This window comes from Eleutherodactylus coqui, chromosome 12 (assembly GCF_035609145.1).
Source record: "Eleutherodactylus coqui strain aEleCoq1 chromosome 12, aEleCoq1.hap1, whole genome shotgun sequence".
Taxonomy (NCBI): domain Eukaryota; kingdom Metazoa; phylum Chordata; class Amphibia; order Anura; family Eleutherodactylidae; genus Eleutherodactylus; species Eleutherodactylus coqui.
In genome coordinates, this window is record NC_089848.1 from 120,081,182 (window position 1) to 120,107,618 (window position 26,437).

At 47.5% G+C, this 26,437-nt stretch overlaps 1 protein-coding gene across 3 annotated transcripts in view; it reads left to right on the plus strand.

The window, feature by feature from the left end:
• Window positions 1-26,437, plus strand: part of ADAM22 (ADAM metallopeptidase domain 22) — a 241,515-nt gene that overhangs the window by 82,010 nt on the left and 133,068 nt on the right. For all 3 annotated transcript variants that reach the window (XM_066585459.1, XM_066585460.1, XM_066585461.1), the window contains exon 4: window positions 10,244-10,310. In XM_066585459.1, coding sequence (XP_066441556.1) covers window positions 10,244-10,310 — 67 coding nt within the window. The remainder of the gene's footprint in view (window positions 1-10,243; window positions 10,311-26,437) is intronic.

Sequence of the window (26,437 nt, forward strand, 5' to 3'; positions counted from 1 at the left end):
CCTACTGCCATGACACCTGTAGGGCAGTGTTCCCCAACTCCAGTCCTCAGGGACCGCCAACAGGTCATGTTTTCAGGATTTCCTCAATGTTGCACAGGTGATGTAATTATTGCCAGTGCCTCAGACATTGCCACAGGTGTTCTTAGCATAGGGTATCCTGAAAACATGACCTGTTGGTGGTCCCTGAGGACTGGAGTTGGGGACCCCTGCTGTAGGGCTCCTTGCTATCTCATTGTGGGGGAGCCGTACGAGACCCTCGAACATTGTTCAGGGCATTTAAAGGGTTAATAGCCCTGATCGTCCGCACAGCTTGTCAGGGCTGTTGCCTGCGGGCGTTGGCTGTAAGAAACAGCTGACACCCGCGATGTATGGGGGTAGGCTGCAGCACGATCTACCTGCATACAAGTCTTGCAGCTGCAGGATGTAAAAGCACTATTGGGCGATCATTAAGGGGTTAAACACCAAGCGATTTTTATTGTCCCATTGCCAGAACCATAACTTGTTGACCCAGCGGTCAGAGGGCTTTTGTGGGACGAGTTGTATAATTTAATAGCACCACTATGGAGCACATATAATGTGTTGTAGAATTTTTATTACATTTTTGGGGTGACATAGAAAAACACCCCGGAAATTCGCAATTCTTTTGGGGTTTTGTTTTTATGGAGTTCACTACTTGGTAAAAATAACCTGAGAACTTTCTTATCAGCATGATTAGGCTGGATTTACACAAATGTATATCGGCTCGGTTTTCACGCGGAGCCGATATACGTCGTCCTCATATGCAGGGAGGGAGGATGGAAGAGCCAGGAGGAGGAACTGAGCTCCCGCCTACTCTCTGCCTCCTCTCCGCCCCTCTGCACTATTTGCAATGAAAGGAGGCGGAATGGGGGCAGGGCTAAGTTCCGAGAATTAGCCCCACCCCCGTCCCGCCTCTCCTCATTGCAAATAGTGCAGAGGGGCGGAGAGGAGGCAGAGAGGGGACGGGAGCTCAGTTCTTGCTCCTGGCTCTTCCATTCCCCCCCCCCTGCAGATGAGGACGACGTATATCGGCTCGACGTGAAAACAGAGCCGATATACGTTCGTGTGAATCCAGCCTTACTGCGACACCAAGTTTATAGAGAGGGATTTTTTACTACTTTTTGTACAAAAAAACAATAACAATTGTCTCTGCATTGCTGCATTCTAAGGCCTCATTCCGCGGCACACACTGATTTTTCATGCAAATTTTCCGCAGCGGATGCCCCGTGAGTCATCATTAAATGGGATTTTTTTATTGCCTGCGGGAGATCGCAGACTGTGTTTTTTCCCCCCACGCGGATATATGGGGATGCACGGCGCATCATCCGCACGGAAAAAAAATCTGCAACCCCACCTCCCAGGCTTTTACCCACCTTCCTAGTTGAATTTAACCTGCATCTGCAGCTGTATTTGCGGATCACTGCAGATCGCACGCTTCCATAGAGATGAATGGAGCCCATCCGCGGTAAAATAGAGCTTGCTGCGATTTCTTTTCCACGCGTAATATCAGCAATTCACATCACGTCCGCAGCTGTTAAATTAGGTGTGGCCGGCCCATTCTTTCCTATGGGCTGCTTTAACTGCAGATCATTGGCGCGGGCGTCCCGCACGGTTTCTGCAATTCAGTTTTGCCCAGGGACGTGAGACCAAGACCCAGGACATCTTCATCTTCTTGGCAGAGGAGCTCTGAGGGCTTGTTTTATGTAGGAGGAGTTGATTTAAATTGCACCAGTTTGAGGGATGCGGATCTTTTGGTTTGCTTTTTTTTGCATTTTTTGAGCGGTGAGCAAAAGAAAAATAGCAATTCTGGCATTACTTCTTAAAACTATTTTGTGTTCCCCATGAGAGAAAATAAAATTGGGTTGTTACGAATGTAATGCCTATTGTGTTGCTTTTAAAAATATTTTTCAGTATTTTAGCCATTTAAAAAGGGTTTTTGTGGGGAAAATGTAAAGTATTTATTTTTTAACATTAAACTTTGAGCTTTTATAACGGTATTTTCTACTCCCTAGATCTTACAATAGTACACTGCATTACTTATGTATTGCATTCTACTAAGCCAATGATAGCAGCCTATTATACTCTGCCGGGGGTTGTGCCAAATAGGCTGCATTACATGAAGGATACGGGGAGGCCTTTGTCAGAGTTCTGGCTGCCATGGGAACCCTTTGATGGCTTTCGATTGCGCTGCAGAGTGTCGATGGGTGACAGAAAGCGATCTCTACCCCTGTCATCTGTTTACATGTTGCAGTTGCTATTCATTGTGGCATCTAAGGGGTTAAACTGCCAGGCTTGCTCTGAGGTTTCCCCGCTACTGGCACTTAAAGCAGGAGCCTGGCTGTCAGTAGTCAGCCGAATCAGCACCTTAGGAAGATGTATGTTTAAAACCCATTAATGAGGTCCGTAAAAAGGAGATTGGATTAAGGTCACTAAGGGGTTAAAGTTCAGATAAGCTTCATTGGCTTCTCCTACCACGATGATAATGTATGAGGCATGCTATACTAAAGGAAGGACACATGGTGCACAGGCTCGATTTTAGGAACTAGAAAAAAGAAATAGGGGTTAAGCCTGGCCCCGTTCCCAAACATTGAGGAATTGTCTCTGTGCTGTAGGTGCCCCATATAAGGGGATGCAGCTGTGTCACAGCAGAGTGTGACGCAGCATCAGGAAACACCAGGACTGTTAAAGGGGCAGCACAAGGTGGAAGTGGCGGAGGCTGCTGCAAGGGGAGACCCCATGCTTATCCGAGTAAAAGACTAAGTAACCAGTGGCTTGAGAGGAGCTGCTGCTGTCCGAGGATGGAGGCAGTGAGTCTGGAGAAGCCGCTGATGGAACATCAGTAGCTAGAGAGAATGCAACTGGACTTAGGGAGCTGCAACATGGAGGACCCAATACAGACGACCGGGTGCCCAAGGTGCGATAAGTTCACAAGAGAATCCTCACCGTGGATGCGACAGCAGGATGACCATACGGATTGCAGAGGACTCGTATCACGTTGTGAAGACGACCTCATTAAACTTGTACAGTGTGCACACTGAGTGACTTTTTGTGGACCTGGCAGGACTACTGATGCGGGAGGTGATAGGAACTTGAACCATTAGCAACAGATACCAAATACTGCAAGTCGTGGAGTCCTATTATTCCATGAACCATGTTAGTGTTGTCCTATTAATATGGCTAAAGTATTAGGTTAACGTTTGTAAGGGCACAATAAGCCGTCTGATGATTCAGGCATAACAAGTGTGTCCAAGCCATGAGGCCTACGACATTGTGCGTACTGTGTGGAAAGGCCTAAGCTGTAGTTAGCAGAGTCGGTAACGGCCAGTATGTAGTAGTCGGGTGACTTGCGCCCTCCTGCAGAGTGAAAAAACAAATTTTCCTTAAGTTCAGTAAAGTTTGGTCTATGCAAAAAAGTGATGCCTCCACCTCCTTCTGTCACCGCCGCACCGTCACATTCTGCTACCCGCTTCATGCATTCTAAGCAGAAATGAGTCCGCTCAGTGCACCAAACAGCAACTTCCTGGGCTCACAGGAAGGGAACGAGGAGCCAGCCAGGTATAAAAAGCACAATACACAGCTGGTCTCCATGCCCCTGCCATCTGAGCCCATAAACTTAGTTTACGGTGTTCATAGAACATGAAGGATTCCCTTTTAACTGTCCTGAATTACTGGGGATTTTACCATTATTTCCTTAAAGCAACTCCTGTCCTGGAAAACCAAGATGGCCGCACTGCTTTTTTGCCCAGCTGACGCGCACTGTGCCTTGGAAACTCATGGTAGTCTAAGACATTATACCGCTGCTCCTCACTGCCCACACTGCCCCACGCTGCTCCTCACTGCCCACGCTGCTGCTCACTGCCCACGCTGCTGCTCACTGCCCACGCTGCTGCTCACTGCCCACGCTGCTCCACACTGCCCACGCTGCTCCACACTGCCCACGCTGCTTCTCACTGCCCACGCTGCTCCTCACTGCCCACGCTGCTCCTCACTACCCACGCTGCTCCTCACTGCCCACGCTGCTCCTCACTGCCCACGCTGCTCCTCACTGCCCACGCTGCTCCTCACTGCCCACGCTGCTCCACACTGCCCACGCTGCTCCACACTGCCCACATGAGCGGCCCTGGCCAGATACTATACAGTAAAAATAGGCGCTGCACCCTCCAAGTCAAGTCTACTTGAATCGTCTACATATCCCTCTAGTCTCCTATGTCTGTGGGTTCATGGTGTCATCCTCTTGCTTACACTTCCTCTTCCTCCCATCCGCTCTGTATTACCTGGTCATAAAAAATGCAAGACCCTTCATCATGAGTGCGGAGCCATTTGTGAGGCACAGGAAAACTTTAACAAATCAGCATTTTCTTTATTGTCTTTAGTAGAGAGATGGGAATGCTTACTGGGTGAAAAATTATGCTAAACCCGGCATTTATCAGAGCGGCTCCACTGATCAGACATGCTGCCGCTTCTTAAAGAGCCTTCCCCTAGAGTCAAGAAAATTATCGGCCAATACAATAAATACCAATCCCTGCTAAATCTTCTGAGCTCTCATTAAAGGCAATGTCCAACTACTTAGATATATATTTTTTTATAACGTCTCAGAACACTTTAAAGTAATAGAAGTAATGCCCCCCCCCCCCCCCCCAATCAATACTCACCTGGTCCGCGGCATCCTGATGGTCTCCGGTGGCGCTGCGGTAAACTTTGTCCTCCTCGTCTCACAGCTGAGATAGGGCTTTGAATACCCCGCCTCCAGCAAAGCGAGTGCTGTGATTGGCTTATTGAGCGCCAGCTGTGATTGGCTGCTGGCGCTCGATTAGCTAATTACAGCGCTCGCTTTGCTGGAGGCAGGGTATTCAAAGCCCCGGCACCAGCAGAAGCTCAGCTGTGAGATGAGGAGGACGAAGTTTACCGCAGCGCCACCGCCGAAGACCATCGGGAGGCATTGGGACACTGTGGACCAGATGAGTATAAGCCCCCCTGAAAATAAGACACTGTGCCCTTTTTGGGTAAAAAAAAAAAAAGACGGTGTCTTATTTTCAGGGAAACACAGTAGTAGTTCCTAAGAGAGAGTGCGCAGGGAAATAGCAGGTGGCCTATAAAAACTGTCAAACCCAATTGTACAGGCTGTAATATTAAAGTGCCGTTTCTCCCTAAATATAACATCTGTTCTTGTAAGCCTCTGTGACAGGAAGGACAAGTAGGCGCACCCAAGAGCCTTTAGTTACGCCTATGAATTTGGGACCAGGATGTTTCGGTAAGGCCCATTGACATCTGCAGCCGTGGTTCTGGTCTCTTTCAATTGTTCGACTCTGTCTTTGTGACCAATGAAGATACCAGAAGTATCAGATCTGGCACATGCCGGACTCAAACGGTGCCTAACAGACCCCATCGACTACAATGGGCCCTGTTCGTCTTCAGGTATTCCGACTAATGCTTTCCCATAAGAAATGGCACCGCATGTTGTGCTGTTTTCTCCAGGTAAACGGGTTGGCGGTAGATGCTGTATGACGGCGCGGCGGTGACAGACGGAGACAAAGGCCGCTCGTTGTAGCAATAACCATTTGTACTAAGACGTAAATAATATGTGCATGATATCACAAGACACGGGGGGTTGGTATACTGGAACGTGCCTCATAACATTCCGTATTGTTGGCATTACCTGCTCTACCCTCCTTACAACCCATGCCGGATTGCAGGTACCGGACCACCTTAGGAGTGAACCCACTGGGAGGCGTATATGAGAATAATGCGCTCATGTCGTTCACCCAACTGCGCAAAACACTCCTCAACTCCAGCTGCTCAGATATTTCCAATTACGCCATGCGCTAAATGCTCAATTCCCTCCCGCCCGAACAAAAATATCTACCATAGGTATATTAAAATCTCAAGGACCTAAGGGCCTAATCCCCATATTATACGCACACCTTCCATCAGCCCAGATCAGCCACAAGCCATTAGCCGTATATGACAGCCTGCGTCCCTACACTATCGTCAGAGGACGGGCGGGATGTGATGTATCCCCAGCTATTAACAACAAGCTGATACAGTTGTATATCGTTCATCAGTCCTATTTAACCCTGCGTAGATGAAACAAGATGGGCAGGACCTCCGTGCCCGCAAGTCATAGATGGCACCAGTTGAACGCAGAATTTTGGCCCCTAATATGGGCATGCTCTCACATTAAAGACTTTGGGCAGAGGTCTTCACCTTTTTATTGTCACTTCTATCCTTTCCCCTTAGTTTGGACCCAAAGATAGCGCTGTTCGGTCTAATGGATGGGAACTTTGGCTGCATTACACCCGGAGTTTCCTTAGGGAGGTCTTATTCCTGGCCAGAGAGGCTATGAGGTGGATGGCTGTGGAGTTGCCCTCTGCCTCAGGCTGGGATAGATTGGTGGATGTAATAATCCTGTACGAAAAATTAATATACCATCACGGGGGACGCCCTAATAAATTGGAAAAAATATGGGGACCGCGGCTGAGTTCGCCCCAAACACTATAGATGGATACACTGAAACAGATACATTACGTGTTACATGACCAAGAGATGAAAGCACACGGGGGCCAGCATGTCCAACGCCATTCATGTTTACAGACTTGGCTCAATTGTTATTACAGAAAGGAGAAGAAATCCTTCGTTTATTCATTTGTTTTATATATACAAACAATGATCATTTATATCCGGTACCGATTATGCAATATTTTGAATAAAACAAAGTTAAAAACAACATTCTGTATTGTTGCATCTTCTTAAAGTGACGGCAACTAACTGTTCACTAGACTCCAAACTGTTCTTTACAATATACGGCACCCTTTACACTGTCAGCAGCGAGGCGCGTGTCAGCTCAGGACTTAAACATGTATGTCCGGCTACAATGTAGCAACTTAGTTTTGATACTTCCAGTCAGTCTACCGGTATGTGCAAACTACTATCTAGCTTTAATTAAAAATGCAGGCGGCTGCTGGGATTCCGCATCCGGCTTCCTTCTGGTCATGTGGAGGCTCATTAGCTCCGCACACTCAGCACAATAAAGCGTTCACTCAAATATTCACTTCATGTGACTCATTTCCGTTCGGTCATTCAGCCCCCACTTATCGGAACTAACCATGGATACAACGTCTGTAAATGGCGAAAGCCTTGTCTAATATATTGCCGTCTGCGGTGTAATCACTGTATCATATATAACTCAGGATATATCAGTCTTTGCCTTCAGCATACATCTAGTGTCTTGCTTTGCCATAACAATCATCATACTCATCAGACTTCTACATCTTCATATTACGGAAGGCCTTGCACTAAAATGGCGACATATTTAACATCGGACCGTAATATTAACCCTTTCAGCTAGTCCCATAAGGTCCAAGACCCCCCGCCTGGCCAGGGATGTTGTATATAACAGACCTGGTGGAAAAAGTGCGCTCACAACAATCCTCGGCAAAGTTTAGGAAGTCAACCTTCGGCTCATTGCGGCTTTTTATTTGGACAAGAACGTCGACCTGCACCATCCATTTTTTTTTTGTCCCCAACATCGATGATCTGAATGTCAGCCAATCATCTAACACACATTAGATGGTTATTGGGTTCAGCCAAAATCAGCAGGTTCAGTCGTCCTTGGAGTAACGTTGATGACCTTCACACCTAGCGGAACCGCTGCAGGCATTCCGCAACGGAAACCCGCAGCAATTACACTGTAAATCCGCAGTGGCCAAAATGTTGTAGATTTGGCCGCACTTGTACTTACGGTTCTGCTGCAGGATTTAACCCTTGCATTTCAAAGGTTGAAATACTGTGGATTTAGAATCCGCGGCGTCTTCAAAAAGCTCTGCAGGTTCATTACGGAAACTTTTCACACTGTACGATGGAGATTTTAATAAAATCCCCTCCACAAGGCTTGTATGGTAAAAGCTGCGGAAGGTTCATTAACAGCGACTGGAATCCCTGACTGGTGGCTAAGTAGTATGTATTGTCTGAATAATCACCTGAAATAGTCGCTAAAGCGTGCGAACAACGGCTGTTCTTGTGCCTTTACACAGTGATTGTTGTTCACTTGTTTAATTTCACGCCCTGCGAAGCTATTGGCCAGTTGTGGAAAGACGACAATTACCGCTTTACTGCAGACCATTAATCAATTAGAATTAATCAGCCCGCGACTATTTTTAGGGGAGCAACTAGTGAAGGAATTCCCGCTCTCCCCTGGTTGGTGGCCGTGATTACATAGAACAACTGCTGCTTAAAAAGAATAGAACTATTGTCATTCAGGGAGCCGCCATCATGAGAGTCAGCGCTCCTTCCCACGGGCGGATATATGGCGATGGCGTTTTTATGTTTTCACGCCCGCTCCGTATAAGCGCCTGAATGAGCGTTTTTCCACAATCACGGCCAGCATTTTCTCGTCCATTCACACGACTGCGAGCGTCATTTTTAGCGAAAAAATATGCCGCACAATGGTAAACCCTCGCTCTGCCCGAATCCTCGGGATGCCTTCCAGTGCCTAGATAGAAGCACATGTAAGCTTTTCACAGCATTGGATGCTGCAAAAATGCCCCCCCCCCCCTGCCTTCTCTCTCCCTGCTCCCATAGGAGTCTATAGGACCCGCCGGCGTATATTGGCCAAAGCATAGTTCCAGATACACTGGCCGGTATATGTTCTATTTTTCGCGCTGGCCGCGTATTTACGTGCTGTATATTCGCCCGTGTGAGCGGCTGCATTGGAAACCAATGCTTCATATGGGTACCGTATATACGGGCAATTTGCCCACTCCGCTATGTATTTGTGCGCAAATACGCCACATTTTTGCTCACACAAACGAATACACGCTGACTTTGTATGTATATACATCGCGAATATGCAGGTTTTCTGCGTATGTTGCGTGAATTTATGCAAGCAATGCAAACGCCGATTGATTTCGATGCTCTCTGGCGCTGTGCGAATACACACAAGTTAGAACATGTCTCATATATTTTCACGCATTGCACATCGGATGAAAAAAATGCTTTTGTGAATCAACCCATAGAAATCAATGGGTTCTATTCACTGCATATTGCGCAAGCAGATTTTCCGCGTGTAATACGCAGCGCACATACAACCGTGTGAACCAGCCCTAAGTCTGGAGTAAGACATTGGGGATGGTTATATACGATAACTACAGCAGCCAATGAATGGCCTGGTGCAACAATCCCACTAGTAACGGTATACTATAATGCACCGACCATGTACTACATAGCGAATAGACCTCCTAGGGCTGCGCTGATGGCAGTGCCCGGGCAGCGATGAGCCGGCCCTGGCTGCCTGCGATGCATCGGGTATAAATAGATGCAGCAGAGAAGACATGATAACGGTGCATTACTGGTAATGGAGACGACCGGCTGCATGCTATAAATGATTCATCGCAACTGTTTTACAGAAGGATGGAAAGTTGGGGTGTATTGATCATTTTATGTGCACTATTAGTGGGACTCCTACGAATATTAATATCTTCAGCTATTTTATCAGCAAGTGAAACGGTTAATTTTTATGGTAAGACAATGGCTTACCGGACAGAGGGATTCCATGTCATAAGCTGATATATTATATGTATCAGGAGCGGCTGGATGGTGTCCTGTATGGCATCTTCTATTAATGCCGTCTTCTTTATGGTGTACCACGCTTTATAGTGTCTGTGCCCTACAATGTACCATACAGTATAGGCATCAGTGCTGGCCTTGGATGGCGGCTAGTGCAGAATTATTTTTTTGCACCCCTCCCCCTTCCTCCGGTGACACACTAAAAAATGCTATATATTACACTGGCAGTCTGTCTGAATTTGGCTTGTACAGAAGCACCAAGTGAGCAGCAAACCCGCACAAGAAAAGCTTGATGAATAAATACTGTACCAGAACTGTGATAAATTTCATAACATAAATACAGCACCAGAACCAAGATCATAACATGAATATGGCCCCAGAACCAAGCTCAGCACATAAATACAGCACCAGAACCAAGATCATAACATGAATATGGCCCCAGAACCAAGCTCAGCACATAAATACAGCACCAGAACCAACCTCATAAATACAGCACCAGAACCAAGATCATAACATAAATACAGCCCCCCTCTGATTTGTGGCATAGCGGCACCCTAGGCAGTCGCCTATCTCTTGTTCTGTCACTGGGAGTAATATTTAAGAGGAACACTTGCTGTGGGTTGTGTGACTTAGAATTGACTAATGTTCCCATTCTGTATTGCAGTGACCTGCTGTCTTCAGACTACGTGGAAAGACATATTACAAAAGACGGAAGCACAGTAGAAATCAAAGTAAGTTACAGGTTCCCTTTAGTTTTGGGTCTAATATTTGGTTGTCATGTCTTCATAGCGCCTATAGGTGGTGGTATTCAGCTTTATACTTCTCTGTCACTGTATGTCAGTTTTCACTGTAGGCGTGGCATTCTATTCATGAATTGTGAAGGTCTGGGGATTGTCGGAAAGTTCTTGGTGCCTCTCCGATTGCTCGATGCTGCAGATCTAAGTAAGATTCTGAAGGGTCCTCCGCCTGTGCGGTATACAGTATATCCCCTCGGTGACCGCCTATTCTATGCATTACAGACCAGGAGACTTCCATTGTTGCATTGTAAGAGCCCGAACCCGTTGACTTTGGGGCGGGTTGTGTATGTCGTCGGCCCCACTCTGGGTACGTTCAATGTGTTGTAGGACTTTATTAGCCACCAAGTAGAAGGAACGGGCGGCGCTCGATGATGTCAGACTCCGCAGCCGTAACAATGAGGACGCGGCGCTCGATGATGTCAGACTCCGCAGCCGTAACAATGAGGACGCGGCGCTCGATGATGTCAGACTCCGCAGCCGTAACAATGAGGACGCGGCGCTCGATGATGTCAGACTCCGTAACAACAGTGCAGGAGTGACAATGAGGACGCGGCGCACGCAGGAAGGCAACAGCCGCTTCACGTCACATGACGCTTTCTCAAGTCTTCACACCCCAAGAGTACTGGAGCGTCATGTAATGCCCGGCATATAACAATACAGCCACAAAACACTCTAAAACACATTTTACCATCGATGCGACTCGTCTCTCTCGTTCAGACCCCCCCTCCCCCCAAAGCAGTAGTCTTACGGATCCATTTTTCCGCGCTGAAGTAACATTTGATGTCCGTCGCCTCCATTTTCAGGACATTCTACTTCTCCACACTTTCCATCACTCCCGTGTTCCTCTCTCACACGTTGGATTAACCATTTAGAGCCCATCCCAGTCACACTAGATCTTATAAACCGCTTGTATAGACGACGCACGGCCTCACCTAGAGAAAATAAGGACAAAAGACCACAAAAGAGGACTTCCAGTTTAACCCCTTAAGGACGCTGTCCTTTTTTTTTTTTTGCTTAATTTCAGTTTTTGCTCCCCATTTTGACCCCTTAAGGACCAGCGTCCAGACACTTTTTAAGGATTTTACCCAAGTGGTGGTTTTACAGCACTATTTTTTTTCTTCAGCTGCCAAAATTATTTTTGCTGCAGTTTTTTTTTCTGTGACATATAGTGTTTTACTTTTTTTCATTGGCTTTTATTCCAGTTTTTTATTTTTATTGGGGTAAAACGCAAAAAAATTGTTTATTTTTTAAATTTATAGTTGTTTGTCTTTAAAGTTAGTATACTTCCAGCACTTGGTCCTTTAAGGGGTTAGAAAAGTCGTAAGGCTGGGTTCACACGGGGTGTTTTCCTGCCGGAAATCCCGCGGTTTGGCCGAAGCAAAAACCGCGAGATTTCTGCCGGGAGAAGCGCCGCGGGAAAACCCGCGGCGGCTTTGAAGCGGCCCGGCTGCTTGCCTTTCCGCTGCGGCCGGCGCTCCCATAGAGGAGAGCGCGGCCGCGGCGTAAAGAAAAGATAAACAGACATGCTGCATATTCTGAAACCGTGGCTGCGGCTGCCGCAGCCGCGGCTCCAGCCTGACTTACTGCAGCGGATTGGCCATCCCGTGTGGACGGGATTTCTGAGAAATCTCGTCCACATGGCTGGCTAACGCTGAGATTAGCGGCCGCAGGCGGATTTGCTGTGGTGAAATTCTGCGCGGAATTTCTGCGGCAAATCTGCCCTGTGTGAACCCAGGCTAACTCTTACTTATCCACAACGTAGATGTCTGAGGGCTCGTTGTTTATTGCGGGACGAGTTGTATTTTTCAATAATGCTATTTAATGTACTGAAAAACTTCAGAAAAAAATCTAAGTGGAGAGAAATGGGAAAAAAAAAACAAGTTCTGCCGTCTTTGGGGGATCCTTGTTTTTGCGCTGTGCACACTGGAGCAAAACTGGCATCACTTTATTCTGTGGGTCGGTGCGATTATTGCGATGTCAAACTTATATAGTTTTATTTTTGCTGTACTACTTTTAAAATATAAAATATAAACCCCCTTATTTCCTGCCGCCGCCCCGACAGCCTTTTTATTTTTCCATATACATAGTTGTGCGGGGCTCGTTGTGCGGGGCTCGTTGTGCGGGGCATCCTGTAGTTTCTGTTGGTACCATTTTGGAGAACTTTTGATTGTTTTTTACTACGTCGTTTCTTGAAGATGGGGGAACAAGAAAAATGCAATTTTGGTGTTTTGTTTTTATGCTGACAACATTTACCGTGCGGGGTCAATAATGCTTTACATTTATAGATCGGACTCTTATGGATGCGGCCATACCAAATATCTTTTGGGGTTTTTATTACATTTTTAAAATCATAAATATGGCAAAAAAAATGTAAACTCGCCTTGCATTTTTAAAATAATTAATAAAGCTTTTTTTACAACTGACTTTTGTATCTTTTTATTAGTCCCCTTAGGGGACAAGAACTTGCACTAGTTTTCAACTCCTTCTGTATAATTTAATATCACAGTATTACATTATATCGTGATCTGACAATCTATCAAGGAACACCACAAGCATGGCCTGACAATCTGCAGTGGCAGCCCTCGGGGCTTTCAGAATGCTCTTGGCTGTCATGACAACCAAACGGCACCCTGCGATCTCTAGACTGTGGCATTTGAAGGGTTAACAGCTGTGATCAGTGCTGGCGGCTATAAGAAACAGCCGATACCTGCATTGCATAGAGCGGTATAGAGCCCCGGTCCTCCTTCATGATGTAAATGTACCTCCAAGAGAGTTAAAGGGGTTAAAACGCCTTAATATAATGTGTTACCCCTTACATTTTAATCACACCTCCCATTCTGCTGACAATGAACGCAGAAACCGCACCTGAAGTTACCGATTGCGGCGGCGGGTTCTTCCCAGCTCCGGGTTTTCTCTTTATGACGGCTTCTAACAAGCTTATTTTTGAACTTCCTCTGAAAGAAGCCGCAGTTTGCCCCACAAATACAGGGTTTTGTCCAATTAGATGCCGATTCCTATAAATACTGGACTTTATAACTCGCGCCAAGAGACTCAATCTGCAAGTAAACAATCCAGACTGGTTTGAACGCATCTTTTCACTTTTTTTGTTTTTAACAGATCTTTTTTAGACACTTTCTCCACGACTTTCTCCACCAAACTCCGAGGATATCTTGTCGTTATAAATTCACGCTTGTGGGAATATTTATTTGTATTACTAGCCCATATAAACCTACAAATTGCCCCCCGATGCGCCTCCTTACAAGTGGGATGGAAGCTGCTGGAATGTAAATATATGTTCCTCATACTTTGGTTTCCTGTAGCCTTCTGGGCTCCTGTCATCGATATTCATGGGACGGCCATAAATTCCGTCCTATCATCACTAATTTTTCATGTAAATTTCATATTCCTACTATTTTCATTGATATTTCATAAATACTTTGAATTCAGCTTCTGAACCCGCCCAAACAATAAATATATCCTCGACCAATCACAAAAAGACTTAGTAAACTGTAATCCGGTTTGGTAAAGAAAAAATCTTTTTCAAAAAACACCCAAAATAAAATAGCGTAAAGACAAGAAGCGGACAATCCTATCACTGAAGCAGTTTATTTTGGTTATACGACGGATCACCAAACCCAAAAGAGTTGTGTTAAGATGGGAAAATGTATCTATTCATCAGTTTTATCAGCTTTTTTTTTCAAAAACTCCCGGACAACCTCCGCTCTTTCTTCACGGGGGATTCGTGTATATAAACTTTCTATGTCAGTTGACGCCAGTTTACAACCCGGACGGCAGTCAACTACTCCTTTAAAAAAAAAACAGTATTTCTCACTACTGTAGGAACATTTCCTAGGAGCTCAGAAGCCAATCTAAGTCCTTAGATAGCGGCTCTGTAACAGAAGCTCCACTGGGCACAATGGGGCATCCAGCAACTGCTGTTGAAACAAATCAGTTAAGCCTCCAGGCTGTGATGGGGGATCAGTCAGATTGTATACCACCTAAAAACCGATCATTGACATTAATCATCGCATCAAGTACATTTGTTCCTTTTGATATATCTCTCAACAATAGTAATAGAGATGAGCAAGCGTACTCAGTAAGGACAGATACTCAAGCGAGTATACCTGCCTGCTCGCCCGCAAAGGTTCGGGTGCCGGCGTGGGTGAGCGCTGTGTTGCGGGAGGGAGCTGGGGGAAGAGAGAGAGATCTCTCTCCTGTACCCCCCCCCCCCCCCCCCACCGGCACCCAAATCTTTTATTATATTTTTGGGGGAGCGGATGGAACCCCGCCCCCAGAAGTTCCGCCGCTGCTTTGGGGTTTGTTTTTATGGCGTTCAGTAAAAATAACCTGACAATTTTTCTTTTCTCGATCCGCACGATTGCTGCGACGCCGGCTGATGGAGGTTTATGTTATTTTTACTACTTTTGCACAATAAAACACATTATTTTTTAAAGAGACACAACTGTCTCTGCATCGCCGCGTCCGGGGACCCAGAACGGTTTTATTTTTTCAGCATCTGAGCTCTGTGAGGAATTGTTTTTTGACGGAAAAGTTGTAGTTTTTATTGGTACCAGTTTGAGGTACAGGTGAGTTTTGGATCGCTTTTTATGGCTTTTTAGGATGGTGAACAAAGGAAAAATGGCAATTCTGTAATTACTTTTATAAAATGCATTTTTATTGCTATAAATAAGAAAACCTTTTCATAGTTTGGGGCGTTAGAACGCAGTAATACCTGTTATTTGTTGCTTTTTATATTTTATTTTGGGATTTCATAAATTAAAAAAAGGGTTTTTTGTGTGCAAAAATGTGCATTTTTTTAAACTAGATTTTTTTTAAATTACATTTTATTCAACTTTTTTTGATAGTATTTTTTTTAGGCCCTTAAGCGGACTTGAAGATGCGATCCTTTGAGGATAGTACACTGCATTACTTATGTACTGCATTCTACTCAGCCTATGACAGCAGCCTATTAGACTCTGCCGGAGGCAAGGTCTAGTAGGCTGAGTTACAGGGCAGACACATGGGCCTTTGTCATGCTCTCTACCTACCTTGCGATCACCCTGTGGGGTGCCAGTGGATGACAAAAGGAACGCCATTCGCCTGTCATCTGCTTACATGATGCACTGGCTATTGATCGTGGCATGTAAGGGGATAAACTGGCAGAATCTGAGGTTTCTCTGATACTGTCAGTTAGAGCAGGAGATGTCACTGGGGGCCACAGTAGGCAGTCCTTGGTCACATGATCACCGTTATCCAATAGATAACGGCAATCATGTAAAGTTTTTGTTTTTTTTAAAAAAGCGTAAAAAAAAAAAGTTTTGTATCTATGAGGGCAGATGAAATTATGCACATAAGGTCCCCAGATTTATCCACGGACCATACCCTGGCTTCTGCACACGCGCCAATCAGCAACAGGGTGGATGTATGCGCAAAAGTCAAGGATTGCCAGGGAAATTTAAAATCTCTCTGCTCCTGGCTCCCAAACGTAGCCAAGGGCCCGCAGATGTCACTGGGGGTCGCGGTACGCGGTCCCTGGTTATGAGATCGCTGTTAGCCAAAGGATAAAGGCAATTATGTAAGAGTGAAAAAAAGGTAACGTTTCACCTTCTGTCATGGATCTGATCCGTGAGAGGAGGGGAAATTGCTTACCTAAGGCCTCCGCTGATGTCCCCCAACGGAATCTTTATCCACAGACTTTTCTCCGGATTCTGCGCATGTGCCGGCAGCAAAATGGCGGACGCAAGCGCAGAAGCTGGGGAGGGCCCAGGAAATTTCAAATTTCCTTGGTCTCGGCTACCAAAGTAGCCGGGCGCCTCGAGCAGTAACTGGAGGCCTTGTTGAGTGGACCCCGGTCACATGATAAAAAGGTAGCGATCTACCTTAGGCCGGTCTCACATGACCGGATGGGATTTGCGGATTCCGCAAGCATTTGATCCATGGTAATACGCAAATCAATCGAATGCATTGGATTACACAATTCCGCTTACATTAGCAGGTCGGAATTACGTAATCCACCACAGAAAACAGAACGCAGCAGGTTCCATTTTACCGCATATATACCCGCCGCCCATACGCAGCTACAATGTGTACAGAAGCGTCAGGTGCCCAGGTCAGTCAGAGTACATTATGTGGCCGAATGCAGGGCCGCGGCCGTGTGAGCCCGGCGTTATTCAGACCGCTACCTGTAATCCGTAACTTACAAGAAGCCCCGGGAACGCTCGCCTTCCTGCAGTCCAGGAGCAGCTGGTTGAGCGCCTTCTGTGTGAGACCGCCGCTCCTCCGCAAGCTTACGGAGACTCACAGAGCGCCACTTTACACCCCGTCCCTGCCGCTGAGGTCAAGAAATACCCCCCAAAAAGTATGAAAGATAGGGGGATACCCGATTTTGTTGCCCCATGTGCCCATCCCAACCAGCCCCCGTATTACCCCCGTCTTCGGACATACCGCACAGTTTATATTATAACTTGTATGTAAGATTTATGGAACGCAAAAAAGGGCGCGGAGGGGGGTGGGGGATTTTTATAAGGCAGTCAATTTTTTTTCCCGCATAGGTGAGCAACGGGGCCGGGAATATATCCAGTTGTGCCCTGAAATCCAACGGTGTTCCTTCCATTATAGGCCGGGCCGTGTGTCCTGTAAGTAGATTAGGGCCATAACGGGTGTGTTACTGAACACGGGAAAAACGGGAGTATCCAATTTGGGGTGAAAGTCTTCATTCCTGTGTACACTGTACAAAAAAACCTGTTTTTAAAATGACACAATTGCCAAAAAAATGAAAATTGTAATTTTTTCCTTCTGCTTCGCTTAGATTCATTCAATAATTTGGGGTCAGAATATGCAGTTTCCAAATGGGGTCATTTGTGGGGGGTTCCCTGTCGTTTTTTCCCCTCAAGGGCTCTGTGTGGGCAATGGGGCCTAAATCACCTTCAAGCAAAATGTCTGTTCTGAAAGCCACCGGCTGCTCCTTTCAGTTTGGGCCCTGTTGTGCATCTAGACATAAGATTAGGGCCACAATGGATGTGTTTCTGAACACGGGACAAACAGAGGGATCTATTTTAGGTTGCAAATCCTCAGTTTCAGGTGCACTATAGGAAAAAAAGTCTTTAAAATGGCATATTTACAAAAATATGACATTTTATATTTTCTCCTCTAAACTGCATTAACCCCTGAAAAGAAACTGTGGGGTCAAAATCCTCCTGACCCCATCAGTGAATACACTAAGGGGTGTAGTTTTTAAATCGGGGTCATTCGTGGGGGTCTCTATCATTCTGACACCTAGGAGCCTTTCCAATCTTGGCTCGGTGCAGGAAAACAAAATGTTCCTCAAAATGTTAATAATTAATATTATATTTGTACGTCTTCTAAATAGTTGAAAAAACATAAAGTTTTTCCAATGTGCTTCCAGAATAAAGTAAACAGATGACAATATATATCCTATCAAAAATGTGTACAGTATGTTTGCACATATTTGAGATATTGCAGTTGAAAATGTAAAAAAAATGTTTAAAAATTTTCCCTATTTTGTCACTTTTAATAAATATACACAAATTCTATCGGTCTATTTTTACCACCTGAATGAAGGACAATATGTGGCGAACAAACAATGTCAGAATCACTGGGATCTGCAGAACCTTTATGGAGTTCTTCTATGTTAAAGTGACACGTCAGATTTCCATAATTTGGTCTGGTCAGGCACAAACAGGCCTGGTCACCAAGGGGTTAAGCATTTGGCAGAGAACATAATTCATGCCTCATAGTAACGAGAGATCCTTATTTTATCACTTGTTAGAATATTAGAAACAAACTTGTCAGAACCCCCCCTCCCCCCATACATTATAAACATATTACATGTTACCAATAAGTTCTGTGACCCTATAAAAGTAGGAGACTGCAGACCGAGAGCATTCATCAGACTCTGAGGAGACGTCCAATATTCTTATCATTTATAATGGACACCTCAGCTGCTGCAGAACCTCGTGTTGAATAGTAAGGGATGCTTCCAATTCGCTATTGCATGATATAATGCTACATCATTGTCTTCATAAAGGCGACCTGCAGCAGCTGAGGTGTGAACTATGAGGTTCTGTGGCAGCTGAGTTGTGTAATATGAGGTTCTGCAGCATCTAAGCTGTGTACTATGAGGTTCTGCGGCAGCTGAGGTAAGTACTATGAGGTTCTGCGGCAGCTGAGGTGTGTACTATGAGGTTCTGCGGCATCTAAGGTCTGTACTATGAGGTTCTGCGGCAGCTGAGGTGTGTACTATGAGGATTCCGCAGCAACAGAAGTGTGTACCATGAGGTTCTGCAGCAGCTGAGGTGTGTAGTATAACGTTCTGCGGCAGCTGAGGTGTGTACTGTGAGATTCTGTGGCAGCTGAGGTGTGTACTATGAGGTTCTGCGGCAGCTGAGGTGTGTACTATGAGGATTCCGCAGCAACAGAAGTGTGTACCATGAGGTTCTGCAGCAGCTGAGGTGTGTAGTATAACGTTCTGCGGCAGCTGAGGTGTGTACTGTGAGATTCTGTGGCAGCTGAGGTGTGTACTATGAGGTTCTGCAGCAGCTGAGGTGTGAACTATGAGGTTCTGCAGCAGCTTGGGTGTGAACTATGAGGTTCTGCAGCAGCTGAGGTGTGTTCTATAATGTACTGCAGCAGCTTTGGTGTACATTATGATGTTCTGAAGCAGCTGAAGGGTAAACCATGAGGTTCTATGATGGCCTGAGCGGTGCACCACGGGGTGCTGCGACGGCTAAGTTGTGACACGTAACAGCTTGCGGCAGCAGCCAGATGGCATTGTACAATACACAATGCAGCTGCTGACAAACCTCCCTCCAAGGGCTGCGGCACACCTGCGTTTTCTTGCGTATTTTTTCACGCGATATCGCTGCACGTTTTTCCCGTGATTGTCAATCGCACCAGAAGCCCCGACTTCTGATGCGTTTTTAACATTAGAAAGTCCCATTGACAATCGTGTAAAAAAAACGCGCAAGAAAAACGCAAGTGTGCCGGAGCCCTCAGTGAGAGGGGGCGCTATATGTCAGTCGTAGGCGGTCGGCACAGGACAAGGAACTTCCTGCAAAAGTGAAACGCAACAGACCGATTCCGTAAGAGGAGCCAAGTACCGCCCTTGTGGCGCCGCTCATCTCCGGACACCCATCAGGTTCTGACATCAGCATATGGCGTTTATACGAATATTATTCACGGACGCGTCAGTTGGGAACTTCCATAAATGAGCAGAATAGTAGAGGTCCCCGACGCGCTTCACGTGTCCCCGGATGAGCTGCCGGCTGGTTCGTCTCTGCGCAGTGATCTGAATTGTTCCTCGCCCGGTTTATCACTAACGTGTTGATCACGTCTGGGGGAAGCGTCCCAGCCGCCACATGTGTAACAGCGCGCCGCTCCCTTCAAACAATGACCTAGATTCCTTCTTGCGTCGCTTTTGCATACAATGTGTCGGTTATTTTGGGCTACTTACAGTTCCAGTTATGTTGTGAGCTAAAATTAACCCCGGAGGGATGCGACGGCGCTGGAACCTACCGGGTTACGTAATACGAGTTATACGAGCGCTGAACCCGAATGTCTTCATCGACCATTTAAAGGGACCTTCACCTACTTCCCCCCATGAAATCCACTCCTCAATATAGTAATTGCAACGCCAAGAAGGACGGAAGGTAATGCAAAACGAGGCAGTAGAAGGTGTTGCCAAGATATCAAATGATCATTTTCAAGTGCCAATCTGTGGCATGTGGGAGGGGCTTCAATGGCATAAAAGCCATCTGTTTATACCCAGGACTGCGACGGCAACAAGAGGGCAACCGCTACGTCTAGAAGAAAGCAGGTTTCATCACCAACACAGAAGGGGGTTCTTTACTGTAAGAGCAGTGAGACTGTGGAACTCTCTGCCTGAGGATGTGGTGATGGCAGGATCCATAGAGGAGTGTAAGAGGGACTAGATGCCTTTTTAGAGCCCTATGATATTACAGGATATAGACATTAGGTGACCAGCGGGGTTGTTACTCCGGGTCTTACAGTCAGGTAAGAACTTTCAAAACGTTGATCCAGGGATTATTCTCACTGCCATTATGGAGTCGGGAAGGAAGTTTTCCCCCCAAATAGGCTAAATTGGCTTCTGCCTCATTGGGGTTTGTTTTTTTTTGCCTTACTCTGGATAAACAAGGGGGGTTGGAAGCAGGCTGAACTAGATGGACACTGTCTCCCTTCAGCCTAACATACTATGTTACTATATGAAACCTCAAAACTTGGATAAGGTCTTTCGGTCTGATTGTGCGATGCCTCCTATTCGTTGACGTCGCAGTTGTCGCCGCTTGTTGCAAACTGAGAGGGACAGAATCCTTGTTATCACTCCGGCAGATCGCTAGGCTTGTAGGCCAAGATGTCAGAACTGTTCAATGTTGTGTATCCCGGTGGTTGGCTGAACAATGATGGATGAAGGTAAGAGGTGCGTTGGAATTCATTTTGTACTACAATGCACAGCGCCTGGGGCGGTGAACCGGGTTCAAAAGACGCTTGCATAACATTGGGCTACGAGCCAGATGTCCAGCGATGTCAGTGCTCCATTGACCTCACACCACCGCTCTCATAGGCTACCATGGTGCAGAGCAAGATAGCAATGGAGGTCCTCTTCAGCAATGAGTTACACTTATGTTTCAGATGCTATGATAGCCAAAGATTGGTCAGGAGATCACATGGGCAACGCCATAGCAAAGCCTTCACAAGGGACTGCCACACCGGTTGTACTCCAAGGATTATCGGATTGGGAAGCGTAATGTATGCTAGCCAGGGCAGTCTCCTCGTCATTCCAGGCACACCAGCAGCTCCGCATTAGGCTGGACACCCACTGGTGTTTTATTCTCTATTGCGCTGCATGAGCAAGTGAAAACAATCGCCTCGCAGCGCAAGAAAGACGCCGGGATGAGGCCGGGATATCCCCAGTCTCTTCAATGGGGCCCCCTGTGGCAGAACTGCAGCATGCTATCCCATTGCTTTCAATGGGGTTGGTGCTGCTGCCCGTCCCATTGAAAGCAGTGGTTTGTGGCGAACCCTGCAGTACGATTTTCGGGGAAGGGCTTGAAATATAAGCCCTTCTCTGAAAATCCTCATTAAGTGGTAAAAAAAGAAAAAAAAATCTTTACTCACCTCTCCGCCGCTCAGACGTGTTCTCCGGCCGGCTCCCCGACACTGCTGTCCAGCACTCTCAGCAGGTGGGGATTTAAAAATCCCCACCTCCTGAAAGGGCTGTGCTGATTGGCTGAGCGCTCAGCCAATTACAGCTAGTGCTTAGCTATTCATTCATAAATAGCTAAGCACTAGCTGTAATTGGCTGAGCGCTCAGCCACTAGCTAAGCAGAAGCCAATAGCCAATAGCTAAGCAGTAGCTGTTATTGGCGGAGCGCTCAGCCAATCAGCACAGCCCTTTCAGGAGCGCCGATCCCATTGAAAGCAATGGGATAGCATGCTGCACTTCTGCCACAGTTGTCACAGCTGCGACAGCTGTGGCAGAGGATTCCTTCATCCCCACGGTCCCAGCTGTGGCAGAAGTCCGCGGCATTCTCCATATGTTTTCAATAAGGTTAGCGCTGCTGCCGCTGGCCCCATTGAAAAGACTAGCGATATCCCGGCGTCATCCCAGCTTTTTTCTCGCGCTGTGAGGTGAGTATTTTCACTTGCTCTCGCAGCGCAATAGAGAAAAAACCGCCAGTGGGTGTCCGCCCTTATGTTGATTTGGTTGTGGAACCGTTGGTACGGCCATTTCTCCAAAGTGTTCCAAGAGACGTTTCCTAAGGCGACAATGTCAGGCCGCACGTTGCTCATACCACTGTGAGCATCCTGCGTGGCCTCATCATGCTACCACGGCCTGCAGCGGCTCCCTCATCATGCTACCACGGCCTGCAGCGGCTCCCTCATCATGCTACCACGGCCTGCAGCGGCTCCCTCATCATGCTACCACGGCCTGCAGCGGCTCCCTCATCATGCTACCACGGCCTGCAGCGGCTCCCTCATCATGCTACCACGGCCTGCAGCGGCTCCCTCATCATGCTACCACGGCCTGCAGCGACTCCGGAATTGTTTCCCATGGAGCACATCTGGGACATCATTGGTTGGGAATTGCAAAGGGAGCCGCCAATGCTTTTAGCGCGGCAGAAGATTGTTCAGACAACCATTAATAACCTCATACCTGCGCGATACGTTGCGCAATCTGGCGGGAAAAAGAACACATTTGGAACTAATTGGGCTAAATTACCTGCCTCGCGCCCATGTGAAATGGCCCTGCAAGTGCGAAAAGTACAGTAATGATCTCGTAATAGACAGCAAATATGTATAAAACGGGCGTAATTACTGCGTATTTTAATTGCGTATAATGGGAGTATTTCACACTAAAATAGGACAAACTGCATGAGAAAGATAGCGGTCTGAATGGCCCAATGTAAATCAAAGGGCTTCTAGTATTTCGTGTTACAGCGGTGAAACATACGTTTATACCGTGCAGCAAACATACGGCCGTCTGAGCCCTAACAGAGGAGTCCTACGCCGGCCTCCGACTCAGCCACAGCCGCCGAACCCCCTTAATGAGCGCTGTATAAAACAAGCCTGAGTGGTCAGGAAAAGGTTAAAACCATAGAAATAAATAGGACGGCGTTTGCTACAGAATACTTAATAAAATAAATAATTAACAAATTGTGCGCCAGACGAAGAGAAGAGAAGGAGAGCAGCGAGCGAGGCTGATGAAATATGAATCGAGCGCGTCACAGCGGGGCGGCGGAAATACCCGACAACATGGCTCTGCCTAATATGCCTGAGTAATAGGACGACGTTAAAGGGACCCGCGCACTTTATAACATGGCTGCAATCCTGAGCATCCGCAGTGTGTGTCGTCACGCAAGACAACAAGTCTGCGCAGGACCAGTAGTAGTCCGGACTGACCAGACGGATAACAAGCAATTGCCGGACGCAACAGTCAAAGGGCCCCATTTCCATCCAGACTCCAAAAGATGCAAGCAGAGAGTTTATCAACGTCCACTACACCGCATGTCACCTGTACTACACAGAACGTCCACTACACCGCATGTCACCTGTACTGCGCAGAACGTCCACTACACCGCATGTCACCTGTACTACACAGAACGTCCACTACACCGCATGTCACCTGTACTGCGCAGAACGTCCACTACACCGCATGTCACCTGTACTACACAGAACGTCCACTACACCGCATGTCACCTGTACTGCGCAGAACGCCCACTGCACCACGTCACCTGTACTACACAGAACGTCCACTACACCGCATGTCACCTGTACTGCGCAGAACGTCCGCTACACCGCATGTCACCTGTACTGCGCAGAATGTCCGCTACACCGCATGTCACCTGTACTACACAGAACGTCCACTACACCGCATGTCACCTGTACTGCGCAGAACGTCCGCTACACCGCATGTCACCTGTACTGCGCAGAATGTCCACTACACCGCATGTCACCTGTACTGCGCAGAACGTCCGCTACACCGCATGTCATCTGCACTGCGCAGAACATCCACTACACCGCATGTCACCTGTACTACGCAGAACGCCCACTGCACCACGTCACCTGTACTACACAGAACGTCCACTACACCGCATGTCACCTGTACTGCGCAGAACGTCCACTACACCGCATGTCACCTGTACTGCGCAGAACGTCCACTACACCACATGTCACCTGTACTGCGCAGAACGTCCACTACACCGCATGTCACCTGTACTGCACAGAACGTCCACTACACCACATGTCACCTGTACTGCGCAGAACGTCCACTACACCGCATGTCACCTGTACTGCGCAGAACGTCCACTACACCACATGTCACCTGTACTGCGCAGAACGTCCGCTACACCGCATGTCACCTGTACTGCGCAGAACGCCCACTGCACCACGTCACCTGTACTACACAGAACGTCCACTACACCGCATGTCACCTGTACTGCGCAGAACGTCCGCTACACCGCATGTCACCTGTACTGCGCAGAATGTCCACTACACCGCATGTCACCTGTACTGCGCAGAACGTCCGCTACACCGCATGTCACCTGTACTACACAGAACGTCCACTACACCGCATGTCACCTGTACTGCGCAGAACGTCCGCTACACCGCATGTCACCTGTACTGCGCAGAATGTCCACTACACCGCATGTCACCTGTACTGCGCAGAACGTCCGCTACACCGCATGTCATCTGCACTGCGCAGAACGTCCACTACACCGCATGTCACCTGTACTACGCAGAACGCCCACTGCACCACGTCACCTGTACTACACAGAACGTCCACTACACCGCATGTCATCTGTACTGCGCAGAACGTCCACTACACCGCATGTCACCTGTACTGCGCAGAACGTCCACTACACCACACGTCACCTGTACTGCGCAGAACGTCCGCTACACCGCATGTCACCTGTACTACACAGAACGTCCACTACACCGCATGTCACCTGTACTACACAGAACGTCCACTACACCGCATGTCACCTGTACTACACAGAACGTCCACTACACCGCATGTCACCTGTACTGCGCAGAACGTCCACTACACCACATGTCGCCTGTACTGCACAGAACGTCCACTACACCGCATGTCACCTGTACTACACAGAACGTCCACTACACCACATATCGCCTGTACTGCGCAGAACGTCCGCCACACCGCATGTCACCTGTACTGCGCAGAACGTCCACTACACCGCATGTCACCTGTACTACACAGAACGTCCACTACACCGCATGTCACCTGTACTGTGCAGAACGTCCACTACACCACATGTCACCTGTACTACACAGAACGTCCACTACACTGCATGTCACCTGTACTGCGCAGAACGTCCACTACACCGCATGTCACCTGTACTGCGCAGAACGTCCACTACACCGCATGTCACCTGTACTGCGCAGAACGTCCACTACACCGCATGTCACCTGTACTGCGCAGAACGTCCACTACACCGCATGTCACCTGTACTGCGCAGAACGTCCACTACACCGCATGTCACCTGTACTACGCAGAACGTCCACTACACCGCATGTCACCTGTACTACGCAGAACGTCCACTACACCGCATGTCACCTGTACTACGCAGAACGTCCACTACACCGCATGTCACCTGTACTACACAGAACGTCCACTACACCGCATGTCACCTGTACTGCGCAGAACGTCCACTACACCACATGTCGCCTGTACTGCGCAGAACGTCCACTACACCACATGTCACCTGTACTACGCAGAACGTCCACTACACCGCATGTCACCTGTACTGCGCAGAACGTCCGCTACATCACATGTCACCTGTACTACACAGAACGTCCACTACACTGCATGTCACCTGTACTGCGCAGAACGTCCACTACACCGCATGTCATCTGTACTGCGCAGAACGTCCACTGCACCGCACAGAGCACCAGGTATTGACAATGTATGTGGTCATGTAACATAATCAGATCACTGCTTTGTCCCTGCTCCTCTATATCATTTATGTACTTTCTTTAGGTATACATTATATATACACTGACCCCTGTCTGGTAGGGCGTTGGACTCCTTTAGTCCCCAGAAGCTCAGCGGTTCGTCGTGGGGTAAATTCCACTCGGTGAAAGCGGTTTGTTTTGTCAGGTGACCTTGTGGGATATATGTGATTGCAAGGTGTCTCAAGGGGTTCTGTTCTGGGCTTGCAAGAGAGAGGAGAAGAGTTCTGCACCTTCAGCCTGTGCGGCCCAGAATGGAAGAGACGGAAAGGAGTCTACCGCCTGCCGTGGGACTGACGTACCCAGGAGATATGGATGGACCCTTCCCGTGCTAGGAGTAAGAGAGAGCGAGGAACCGCCATGCAGCACACCCGGTTTTATCAAATATGAGTGTTGACCGGTAGAGTATCGGAGAAAACAGAGTGTGTTGCCGGGATCAGGACCTACAGATAATGAGACTGTGGTTTCTCCTGTTCACCCGTGAGTCCTCCCTGTCACACCACTTTGATGTGTTTGCACTGTTTTCCTGCTGGCGGGTATTTTGGAGTTGT